The sequence below is a fragment of the Centruroides vittatus genome, unplaced genomic scaffold (genome assembly GCF_030686945.1).
Source record: "Centruroides vittatus isolate TY-2023 unplaced genomic scaffold, ASM3068694v2 contig_950, whole genome shotgun sequence".
Lineage (NCBI taxonomy): Eukaryota > Metazoa > Arthropoda > Arachnida > Scorpiones > Buthidae > Centruroides > Centruroides vittatus.
In genome coordinates this window covers 1005365-1018291 of record NW_027122629.1, presented here as the reverse complement: position 1 = coordinate 1018291, position 12927 = coordinate 1005365, and the positions used below count along the sequence as shown (strand labels likewise).

At 28.3% G+C, this 12927-nt stretch overlaps 1 protein-coding gene across 2 annotated transcripts in view; it reads left to right on the top strand.

The window, feature by feature from the left end:
- The window catches only part of LOC136985097 (protocadherin Fat 4-like), a 62965-nt gene that overhangs the window by 11302 nt on the left and 38736 nt on the right, over nucleotides 1-12927 (top strand). For both annotated transcript variants that reach the window (XM_067282301.1, XM_067282300.1), the window contains exons 2-12: nucleotides 1461-1526; nucleotides 1721-1881; nucleotides 1956-2012; nucleotides 2089-2184; nucleotides 2258-2353; nucleotides 2431-2550; nucleotides 2630-2761; nucleotides 2836-2935; nucleotides 5080-5189; nucleotides 6711-6884; nucleotides 7664-7798. In XM_067282301.1, coding sequence (XP_067138402.1) covers nucleotides 1461-1526; nucleotides 1721-1881; nucleotides 1956-2012; nucleotides 2089-2184; nucleotides 2258-2353; nucleotides 2431-2550; nucleotides 2630-2761; nucleotides 2836-2935; nucleotides 5080-5189; nucleotides 6711-6884; nucleotides 7664-7798 — 1247 coding nt within the window. The remainder of the gene's footprint in view (nucleotides 1-1460; nucleotides 1527-1720; nucleotides 1882-1955; nucleotides 2013-2088; nucleotides 2185-2257; nucleotides 2354-2430; nucleotides 2551-2629; nucleotides 2762-2835; nucleotides 2936-5079; nucleotides 5190-6710; nucleotides 6885-7663; nucleotides 7799-12927) is intronic.

Below are 12927 nucleotides of genomic sequence, written 5' to 3'. Positions count from 1 at the left end.
GGTTACAAAAGCTAAGAATTAATGGTATATATTCATCTAGGACGTCCACTCTGTTTTCAGAAACTTTGCTATGGGTCAGTGCTTTAAACCTGGATATAGTTATGTGCATGATGGGTCGGTCGATAGTCCAATCTAGTTCACCTGTAGGCGAATGAGCTAGTGTTGTGTCTAATGTTTACGACCGTTCTTAACGCCGATAGCGTTTTTTTTCGTCCTCTTCTTCTTAATTATTGCAGTAGCGCACTATTTCCTAAATCAATTTTTTAATTATTTTAATCTACTTTTTTAGAAATTAATTATAAGAAAGGACAGATTTTTATGCTCTTAATTGCAGAAGCGATGTTTTTTTTTTTAGTTGTTAGATGAGATACGTGTCGTAGAATGGAATAGACCAGATGTTTGCGATTATGGAAGAGAGCCCGGGCAACCTGCTGAGGGGTTGAGGGAACCGAACACCAAATTGATGTCCTGGAATTTGAGTTAATCTTCAGTTTAGGAAAGAAAGTTATTTTTAACGTCTAGAAAATACACACAAGTTAGGATTAAATAAAATGGCTTCTGCAATGTAGATCGTCTCTACAGTAAGATTATTTCGATTTTAAAAGGTTTTATGCGATTGAAATTGAAAAGTTTTATGTTGGAAAGCGTTTTTTAGTCAATGGGATAGACGAGTTAAATGTAAGAAGTGCTTTCAACCATAGTTGGCTGCATTTGTATATCAGGACTGTTTTCCGCTCGGGAAATCTATAAACTATTCGATCGAACCGATTTTTATTATCTAGCTTAATTGTGTTTTGGACCACCCTTTGGAAAGTGGGTCACGTTGATGGGTTGTCCAAAAAATGGAACGAATCGATGGTTGGACACGATGATAACTTCATACAAAAAGTATGATTTATTTGAAAGCGAAACTCGAGATATGGGAGTTTCTTTATAGACTTTTTTTTTTTGTATATTTTCAATGTACAAAATACTTTAAGCGTTTTTAAGACATTCGTTAAGATTATAGATAATGGCTGTATAAAGAATTTACATAAAATAATTCAAGGTTAAGAAATTATAGAGAAAAGACATACAAAAAAGAGAGAGAGAGAGAGAAACAATTTATAAATCTAATCGTTATAAAAGAATTCAAGGTTATTTACGTTTTATAAGTGTTTTATCGTTATCTGTTAGAGCCAAAATTTGATATCTTAAAGACTGTATTATTAGTTTAAAAATTGATAAATAAAAAGCAGGTTAAGGAAAGAAATGGAGGGCTGCTGACAGAATAAAATTAGAAATGAGATCTAAAGTAAGGAAATAAACGTTGAAAAATAAGAGAGAATGAAGAAAATTAGGTAAGGGAAAAGACACGAGAAAACAATAGACAGAAACAAGCAATAAAATAAAGCAATGCGCGATTAAATCCGTTTATAGAATTTTTATTTATTTCTCATTTAGAGTTTTTTTTCTTGTAGCTTGTCAGTTTTATCCTCTGGGAGAAACTAGAAGATTCGAAAAAGTTGCAGAGAACATTCCTGTAGGTAAGTTGAAGGATTCTTCACATAAATATGCATGCGAATTTTTGCACGAAACTAGCACAATAGAATTATAAAAAGAAAAAATAAACATTTAACAAAAAGAAGCTCCTTGTTCTAAATAGAATAATATAGCTGAAATTCTCCTTAAAACAATACTACGAAAACTACAATTGCATAAATTAACTACACATTTACAGATCATGAAGTGTTCAGGGTTCAAGTATTTCCTAGAGTCGAGTTTCGAATGGATGCTATGGATAACAGTCTGAGCGATATACAGTACTTTAAAGCAGAAAATGTGGACGATAAAACAATTTCGGTTAAAGTGGCCAAATCGCTAGAAGATCTGGTAGATAAGGTAAAAGTAAAACATCATTATTTTCACCTAAACACGCCGGGAGACAACACTAATAATTCTTCTTAACGTTTCAGCACGATCCGCAAAGCGTGTTAAAGTTTAAACTGACTTGCAAAGGTTCTAGTGGAACGGTAAATAGTATTTACGAGGTTTTTTTGGTTCGCAAGTTATTTAAAATTAATATATCTTTTCTGTTTTAATTCATAGGAGGAAGCATTTTTACCTGTAACCATATACATCGAGGATATCAACGATCACGCACCAGAATTTCAAAATACTCCTTATCATCTGGAAGTAGACGAGGTAATATAAACAATGCAGTTTTACAATCCTCTGTTAAGTGTGATTTAGCTTCATAGTTTATATAACTCTACAGTTAACTCCCGTGGGATTAACGGTATTCCGAGGAATTCACGCAGTAGACAGGGATAAACCAAATACCGCCAACTCCGACGTCACATATTCGATTGTAGTAAGTTGTATTTTTTTTTTTATTTTACGTCTTAAATTGAATTTTTTACGTGAAGATGTATGAAAATTTCATTATAGGGTGGAAATGAAAATAACTCTTTCGCGCTATCCGACCCTATCGAAGGAATTTTAGTCGTTAACAAGCCATTAGATTTCGATCATGGAGTCAGAGAATTTCAAATAAAAATTCAAGCTTCGGTGAGTTTTTGATCTTTACGATTAAACATTAATTGAGAGATGTCTCGGCAGGGAATTATTATTATTATTTTTTACACAGGATCACGGATCTCCTCATAGTTTATCTACACTAACCACGTTGACGATACGCGTCAAAGATTCTGATGATCAGAATCCCAAATTCACTCAGGATGTATATAAAACTAGTGTTTTAGAATCTTCTAAAGTTACTGTAAGTTATTACTAGTTATATACACTCGAAAATAACAATAATCTATATTAATTATTAAAAATATTATACTTTAGGGTGCGCGAATTAGATCTAAGTTAGTCCTGGAACCTCCCATCCACGCTTACGATCAAGATCTTGGTATCAATGCTGCTCTACGCTACGACATTATACACGGTAAAATGAATTATTTGCTCTCAATAAATTAATATTAATTACATTATAGGTCTATGTAGCAAATATATACCGCATATAATTTTTTATTAGCAATTTTTTCTTTTTGCTATTTCACAAGACAGGAAGCATTTAACGCTGTGTTGATTATAATTACAGCTTGTATTATTTGTAAGAGACAAGAAAATAGTGACAAGTTATTTTACAATCGAGTAATTTTTAAAATTTTATAAAACAAACGGAGCAAATAAAAAGAAGAAGGGGGCAATGTCTTAAATTACTTCCTGAAAAGTATAAACCGTTTGGAAAGCAAATGAATTTTTTTTTTTTTTGTTTTTTTTTAAATCTAATGCAAAATTTTCACTTATCATCCAATGATTTGTATTGAACCGTGATTAGAATAATTAGAATAATATTCTAATTATTCCGATCAGTAATTTAACAATATAAAAATAGGATTATCTTTTTAGTTTATGTAGTAATTCTAACTTGTAACACAAGTTTGATTTCTACACTTTTAAGTTTTTAAATTAATTAGAATGTAAAATTCATTTTTAAATCTCGATAACTTTTTTTAAAAATTTTTATTCAAAAAGAAGAAAATAAAAAAATTCACCATTGAAGTTGAAAGAGAAGTGAAAAAAAAAAGCAGCGAAAGTTTCTTGACAGACACGCCATAAAATCGTGAAAAGTTCTTCCCTCCTCCTATAGATAAATGTCGTGAAGTAGAAAGAAATATATCTTAAGAAATTTATAGACAGCAGGTGCTTTTCTGTGTTTATTTTCTAAGAAATATTGGAAGAAATCTTAGTTACAGCACGACGTAATAATAAAATACAGCGCAGTAGTATTGTGTTTATATAGAATAAGTACTGTAGAAGTATTTTTTTTTTTTTTTTTTTGAGTTTTAGAAGAGTGAAAAAAATTCTGTAAAAGAAGCTGGGAATATTAAGGGGAAACATACCAATCTTTAAACAAGAAAAAAAAGCAGTCCTTCCTCCCCACATTTGATGAATTAACTCCAAAGTCTTGTTTGTTTGGATAGGCTGTTTGAAGTACATCCGATCTAGATCTCTGTTATAGAAATATTATCCTCTCAACTAAATATAGAACTGTGTTTTAATTGTTTAAAGTTATCCTCTAAGTAAATTTATATATGATTTAAGCTCTCCAAACTTTTTTAATTTTCCTACAATTAAGTGCTTGTTTTTTTTTTTACTTCATAGACAGTACATTCTGTTTAAGTTCCTTTAAAAATAATCATGAAAATACTTTGTTATAAATAACCTTTAAAATATTTGTATTATAGATTATATTTTTATTATTATAGGTTACAGATTATTAATAATACACAGTACCTATATATTCACATACTGTATATATGTGTATTTGTGTTAATAATTTGAGATTAAGATCAAAATTCTTTAAAGTCATGAACTGTAAAATAACTTAAATACAATGCATTTGTAAAATTAATACATCATTATTGCAAAATTTTGGAAAGATATTATCATAAAAATATTATATAAAAACTTTATTGTAGTTTAATGTTACATATAATATAAATATAAAATGCTAAATAATGCCTTTTTTGAATTTATTTTTAATTTATTAAAGTAAATTAATGTTAATATTACTATTATGTTTCCTTTATTTAAATTTAGAATAATCGAAATAAAATTATTTAATGAATACTTGAATTCTACTAGTTTTTTTTATCTTTTAAAAAAATCAAGTTAGAACCACTCTTAACGAAAAAAACATAGAATATTTTCAAGTTCATACAGGATTTTTGAATTTTAATCTGTTCTACATAATGCTTTTCTTTTATTCGGTCTCTTTTTTTTTTTAAATAGATACTCGAAAATGATTTTAATCTTATCTTAAATCTTCCGTCGTCGGCAAAACCGGATATTTGAACCGATAATGTATTTTCGTACGAATATTGATACGTACAATATACGGAATATCAATATCTTCTTTATATAATACAGGAATACTTTTTGTAAATTTATTATTCTTCTAACAGGTCTGGGATGGAATGAAATGTATTGCCGAACACGATAATTCTTTCGTCGCATGTCGAAACCAGTTTTTCGTGGTTTTAACTTATGTTAATACATAATAATGGAAAAATTTTCTTACAGGAAACGATCGCAAGTTTTTCGAGATGCACGAACAGACGGGAGAACTATATTTGGTCAAAGAAGTCGATTTGGAAACATTGTCTAATAAAATATTGGGATTACGTATACAGGTAGATAATATACTAAAATTCAAATAAAATATGAAAATTTAAAGAAGTTGAATCCAGATTTACATAAAGAAATTATTAAAAAATACATACTACACTGTACCTCGGTTCACAGACCGTGAACTTAACATAATAATTATTTAATATTAGGTCCTAATTCACCAATAAAATTTTTTAATTTGACAATAGAAAGAAAACTGTAACCCAATTCATTAACCCAAATTAAATATAATTTATTCAATCATTATTTCATTGATAAAAGTAATTAATGCTTGTTTTATGTTGAGTTGAATGTTCTTGACAATTTGGAAACAAGTTTTTTTGTAATTTATTTGATTATTATTTTTTTTTTTGTAATAATTAAAATTCCATTCCTCATTCTTAATTGTGAACAAGGAATTTATAAAAATGAAATAAAATTCAAATTTTTTTAAATTACAAAGAATTTGTCTTCAGGTTGGGTACATTGTGGAGAAAGTTTATAATGAAATTTACTTTTGTAATTTTGAATGAGTACCTTGCACCTGGCCTTTCATCATCTTGCCTGCATGACCCAAATACCTATGTGACGTTACAAATGCACGAAATAGGTCACGTGGGATGGACTACCGGACTGTCGGAGAGTCTGTACTTTGTCCAAATGACGCTCCGGTAGAATTAACGAGTTCAGAAGCATTGAAGATGACCATTGGAATGTTGTTTACAAAAGAATAAACAGTCGTGATAATCATTTAGAGAAAGTAAAGACATTGAAAGAAAAATGATTAAAGTCTAAACATATAAAAATGTTCATCTGTCATTATGAAATGTAGGGTAATCTATTTTTCTAGAATATGGATTACTAAATAGAATAACAATTTAGAAAGGATTAAGGAAAGTCAAAGTGAAATTATTCTTACAGGTCTTAAATGTATAATTTATTATGAAAAGTGATGATTATATCAGTAAATTAACAATTAAAATTTATTATAGCAAAATAAAATTGTAACAAACAATTTTAAGGCGAGTGAAGAAAGAACTGGATTCTATTCGTAAATTAAAATTTAAAAATAAATTGTAAAACTTTACATTCAAATTCAAAAGATAAATATATCTTTTCGAAAGAGTTATTTTTATTTCTGTAAAGGTGAATTGAAAGAATATGGAGTAAGGAAGTAAAACACTAGGAAATTATTGATAGAAAACTCGAATTTAATTAGGGAAAAAGGACTTTTAATATTTCTACAATAAAAAATTTATACGGTAATAAATGAGTTAATATACTTAAATCAGTCTGAAAGGAAAAACATAGAAGAAATACAATTTAAATTAAACTGAAACTAGAACAATAAAAATTTCAAAAGTACAATACATTATATGAAATTTAAAAATAGTAAATACAATGATTTTCCTTATTTTAAATATATAAAATTAAATTAAGTTACTAATATTTTTAAATATTATTATTAAAGTTTTATATCCTATAGTTTATAGTTACTAGCTTGTATGAATTTCTTTTATTGATTTTTGAACAATCGTTTGCAGGCAACTCAAATTGATAACGTTCTTCGTCAAGCAGTAGCAAAAGTAGACGTGGAAGTATTAGATGTAAATGATAATTCTCCTGTATTTGAATTTGATACGTATAACATCACCGTAATGGAAAATTTACCGATAGGATTTACCGTTGTTCAAGTTTACGCTTTGGACGAAGATTCTGTATGTATTGTTTTCGCTTAAATTTTTTATGGAATTTCTTTAAATTTTTCTATCATTTTGTGACAGTCCTTACCAATTAAACTAACATTTGACTTGTGCTACCAGTATCTGATAAATTCTTCAGTAGCAATTATTTTAATCACTGACCCATATCAAAATTTTTAACTTTCTATTACATGTATACATAACAAGAAAATAATAATCTTTGTTTTGTTTAATTATAATTAGATCACACATGAAGAATTTCAATTTAATTTTCTCTAGAGACTGAAAATTTAGAACACTGAGATGAAAAAGCATTAAATACAAAAACTTTCGTATGCAATTAAAAAAAAAATTTTTAATTAATTTAACATAAAAAACATTATTGAAAATAGAGTCTATTGTTTTTTTTTTATGCTTAAATTAATTTTGAAAGCTTTTAAAACAATTTTTTATTACCATACTTTCTGGCATATAAGACGACCCCCGACTTTTGAGAAAATTTTCCTGGGTTAAAAAGTCGTCTTATATGCCGGAAAGTACGGTATTTAAAATAGTTAATAAGTTAAGTGAAAAAATGCATTTGTTATATAATGCCTATTTATAATAATTTATTTGGAAGTGTGTATTAATAAATACACACTTCCAAATAAAGGAGGACTGTCCTCCCTAAAGGTGACCAACTGTCCTCCCTAAAGGAGGACAGTTGGTCACCTTATTATTGAGTGTAAATATATTTATTTAATTTAAGAGATGTTTAAATGAGATTATAAACAGTAATATGTAAATATTTTCAGGGAGAAAATGGTCAATTCTTTTACAAGTTAGAAGAAGAATCAGATGCATTTAATATTGATCCTCAAACTGGTGGAATTACAGTGAAAGATTCTTCTAAATTGGATAGAGAAACACAGGATCTTATTAGATTAAAAGTAATATTTTATTTATAAAATATATCAGAATTAGTTTATATGATTAGAAAAATATTTATTGCTATCCTAGTTGAAACAAAACTGCGTAAGATGAAATAAAATGATTTATTTATTTATTTATTTTTACAAATATTTCAAGCTTTACCCCATAAATACAAATATAAAAACAAAATAATTAACTTAAATTACAATTCGTAAATATACAAAATGAAACAAAATTGTTAGTTGACAGTATTATACGATATTTTTTACATTAAAATTTATATTTGTGGTGGTTGAGATATGGTAAGGTTTTTCTACTTTAATAATGAATTTTTGATGTCTGCTAAAGAAGCTGCATTTATAAATGATAAATGCAGATTATTTTGCATAAATACTAAATAATAAAATTAAAAAGTAAAACTGAAATGAAAATATTATTTAGAAACTAGTATAAAATTTAATCTTTATAATTGATAGAAATGAAAGTAAAGAATTTCATTATTGTCCTGTTTAAAAATGAAAGCAGTGCTGTAACTAGGTAGGTGCAACAGGTGCACAGGCACATGGTCAAGGATGACCCGGGGGGGTCTTGAAATAGGGTATCAAGAAATGATTGGTATTATATTTTCATTTTCAAATTTTGAATTTTTTGCCAGTGGGGGCTAATTACGTAAAATTTTCACTTAAAATTAAAAATTAATTGACCATTTCTATAAAAGAGGGGCAATAGTAAAATCCTGCACAAGACACACAAAATGCTAGTTGCAGCACTGAATGAAAGTATAATCACTTTTAAAATTCACAAAGGATGATAATAGTTCAATTTAGATTCTAGTGCAGTTTGTTTAATGATGGTCAAATTGTTCTATAAATTCTCTACTATCATTGAACAAACTACACTAGAATTAAAATTGAACTATTATTATTCATTGTAAATTTTGCAAACAAATCTGTACTCATCTTTGCAGAGAGTACAGATTTGTTTGAACATATTTCTCTATTCCTGACATGTTTAACTAAGACGTGCATTACATGTTTCCTTTTTCTTTGCCTTTAATTGACTAACCCAACATAATTCTGGAAACTTTTTGAAGCAAATACAAAGCTACCTTATATAACTTTGTATTTGCTTTATTTAACTATAATAAATATAATATGTTCAATATTATATAGTCCTGCAATGCTGATATAAATTAGTGTTTTAAATTTTTATACAATGGAAAAATCCAATGTATAAAAATTTATTTGAATAGCTTCAAATAATTATATGCTACTATTAATGTAACCAGAATTTTTGTACTGCTAATGTCATTTGCCTAGATATTTAAGTTGATTGCCATTGAGAAATGACTTAATATCTTTGATTGAATGCTGGATTGTTAGTATTCTATAACACACAGCCTAATTTTATTCTTTATACTATGGTTGTAAATGAGACTGGCCATAATTTTTATAAAACTGCAAAAAAGAAAATAAGTTTTTAGATAGTTGTCTACTTAGACATCAAAATTTTTGAATGTTATATACTCTTCAGTGCTGTGGGGAAGATGAAAAGTCTGTATAAAACAATGTAATGCTATACAGCTAACACTTTAATTATAAGCTTTGCAGTAGTTAGTAGCATATCGGTGTATCGTCGGAGCATTATGAATTGATTTGGCATACATTTTCCCTCCTTACTTTAATGGGAAACAATTAGATATGTTGAATTTTCAATGCAAATAATTCAATTATTCCTAAAGAATTTTAATTTGAGAACCGAATAGAAATTTTTATATTACTTGAATATGATAGTAATCATTCCACAGAACCTTTTAGATGAAACATAAATTTTGTGTAATGTTTAAATTAAGAAAAATTATATATAAATTTTTATAGATACTAAATCATGGAAAATGTGTAGAAAACTACAAAAATTATTAAAAAATATAAGTAATTGCAGGATCATGCTCCATCAATTAAAATATAATAGTTTTATGATATATAATCATTCTTATGTAGTCTATTGTTGTTCAACTTATAATGACGGAATATTTAGGGATTATATTCGCGTATTATCTATATACTTTGTCGGGTAAAATAATTTGTAATCCGTCATTAATTTAAAGTATTTATTTTTACTTTGTGTTATCGGCGATAAATAAATATTTTACAATGTTTAAATATTCACGAGAGAATTCTAAAAAAATGACTGTGCAATCCCGTCTCTGCCAAGAAATTATAACACTCTACATAGTGAAATACTTTATATTTAGCACTTGTTGATTTTGTAATTATAAAGAATATAATACTATCAATTTACTTCATTCATATTTAATACTTTAGTATATTCCTAAAAAATTAATAGGGTAGCATTCAAGCCCCTCCCAATATATCTTTCTATCTGGTTGCTAATGACATGAAAGAATGGTTGTTGCTATTGTGTAGTTTATGGTAATGAGATCATAAGAATAATTAATGATTTATTTTTTAGTATGCAAGAAAGCCGAACCCATTTCCTGTAATGTTAATATCTCTTTGAACATATCCTATGCCTACATTTAAAACCCCAATTGAAAAATTTGTACAGTGCAGAAAGATGTTAAAAATGATTATTTCCTTAAGTAGGCTGCTGAATAGTTTAAATTTATATAATTCAGTCCAATTGTATTCTGTTATCATTATCAAAATTGTAAATAAGTAACAGCATAGACCTAATAATTAATACACCAAAAATATTTTTATGCAAGGAAATAATTTGCTTGAGATTGAATATATTGAAGTTTTAACATAAAAAAGTTTCATATTTATTATACATAAAGGTTATTTTTCAAAAAATAGAGCTAGTATATCTGATAACCTGATTTATAAGATGATATATAGATTTTTCTCTTGTTGTCTATGCCAAAACAATTAAATAGCGAAAAGAAATTAATGTTCTCATAGTGAATGTAGAGATAAATAGATAAATCGTTCATTAGTAATATGGGAAAGCCCCTATATTAGACCCACTTAACATATTTCTCACTATAATTAAGGCTAAAACAATTCTCCATATTGTGACTTAGATATTTCATTACACGTGGCCATTTATTCAAGAGATCTTACATAATAATAATAATTACAAATTCAGAGTCCTTATAATGGACCAACGATATTTAAACCATTCAAAATATCGAAAATATATTTCGTTAAATAAGTTAATATAAACGTCATAAACTGATAAAGTTCTACCAAACGGAAAAAAGTGTTTTAAAATGGCTTTAAATTAATTACATTTTCGGTAAACATTTTAAGATCAAACTGTTTAAAAGATTTACCGACAACTTAGCCTAATTTATTGTCTAAGTTACTATCAATTGCAATCAAATACAACACAATAGCGAGGTTGAGGCCGAAGTTTTAAACGCGAAAACGTGTACGTCGGACGTTCAGCGCCGCTTTCCTGTAAGCCTAAAAGTTTGACAATGGCGTTTGGAACGTCGAGCATGATTCCACTGACGCTATTGTCAAACTTCTAGACTTACAGAAAGGCGGCGCTGAACGTCCGACGTACACGTTTTCGCGTTTAAAACTTCGGCCTCAACCTCGCTAATATAATACGCTTTGGTAAAAAGAAACGTCACAGTTTGTTAAAGGAAAAGTATGATATACAGGGGCAAGCCACTATTAATTTGAGATGGAGAGCGTATATTTTAAATTAAATAAATTAAAAATGATTAAAAATTGCAGCCCGGCTTTTATGAATTTAGAATTTATATTAATATCCGTATCAAAATTACGGTATGTCGGTGCGGTAGCTATGCGGTACTATGAGGTGGCTGTCCCATAAAAATATAATAGCCCCTAGCTTAATAAGCTGTTCCCGTAAGCAGAGTATATTAATATTGGAATATATGCATTCGCTTTCATCACGTAAACTTAAACTATTGTTACATTTTTTTTTTTTTTTTTTACAAAGAGGAAAAATACCAGTCATTTGTTACAATCATGTTTTCTTTGTGACGGGTTTGCGTCTTATTTTTTTCTTTCCCGGCTGCTATATATAACAGAGGGAAAGTATGGCGATCCGTAAAAAAATGACTCCTTCCCCAAGAATTTTACATTTTTGTACTCAGGCGGCGTTGAAACAGAAAAAAAAAATTGAGATTTCATCTGTGCGTATGGATGTGTGGAGGGGGGCGCGATTTTGCTCATCTACTTTGAAGCTTAATAATTCCTATGCATTTTGTCATATTATTATATATATATATAACTCAGCTCTATCTTCAAAATTAAGCCTTTTGCCATTTTATAATAATTCATAATATAAAAAGTTTTTCTAATAAAATATCGTAACAGATGGCGCCACACGCGATTTTAAATATTTTTGTCAAAAAATTACGAGACCCGTTGCTTTATTTATTTATTTATTTTATTAATGTGCTCGTTTACCTGTTTAATAATTGCTGTTTTATAATAATTTTATTTTTTATGCAATTGCTTTATGACAAAATTTGTAGTAAAATAATTTTTCTGTATGTGTGAATGTTAGTATATGGGGAATACGATTTTGTTCCTCTTCGAAGCTTAATAACTCCTGTGCTTTTTGTCGAAATTTTTTGAAATTTTGCAGGGAGGTTTATTGATTAGGGGATTGACGCTATTAAATTGTGGTGGATAAAGGTGGAGGGGGTGGGGAGATAATGGGTCTTTGAGTCAGACCCTACTCGAGATTCTCTCTAGTAGGGTCTGACTTAATGGCGATTTTACTTGTTATAAGCAATTACAATTTTTTTAAAACCCATCCCTACCCTCAACATGAAGCTTTTTGTCATTTTATAATAATTATAAATATAAAAAATTCTTTTTAACGAACTGCCGTAACAGATGGCACCACAAAATGTTGCTGGGGAAAGTTAAGCAACTCGTTGCTGGATTTTAACAGTTGAAATGGTTTTCCTCTTGTAGGTCATTGTAGTAGCCAATATCCGTTATTTGTGCTAAAATTTTCTAGCAATAGAACATCAAATGAGATAAAGCAAAAATATTTGTATAATATAAGTTGCCTTGACCAGTTATAGTCATTTAAACAACTATATAACTTTGAGATACTCTGCCTAATGCTTTTTGTTGTCATTGGCCGTATTGGTAGATACTGTACATAATCAAACCTATTCTATTGTTAT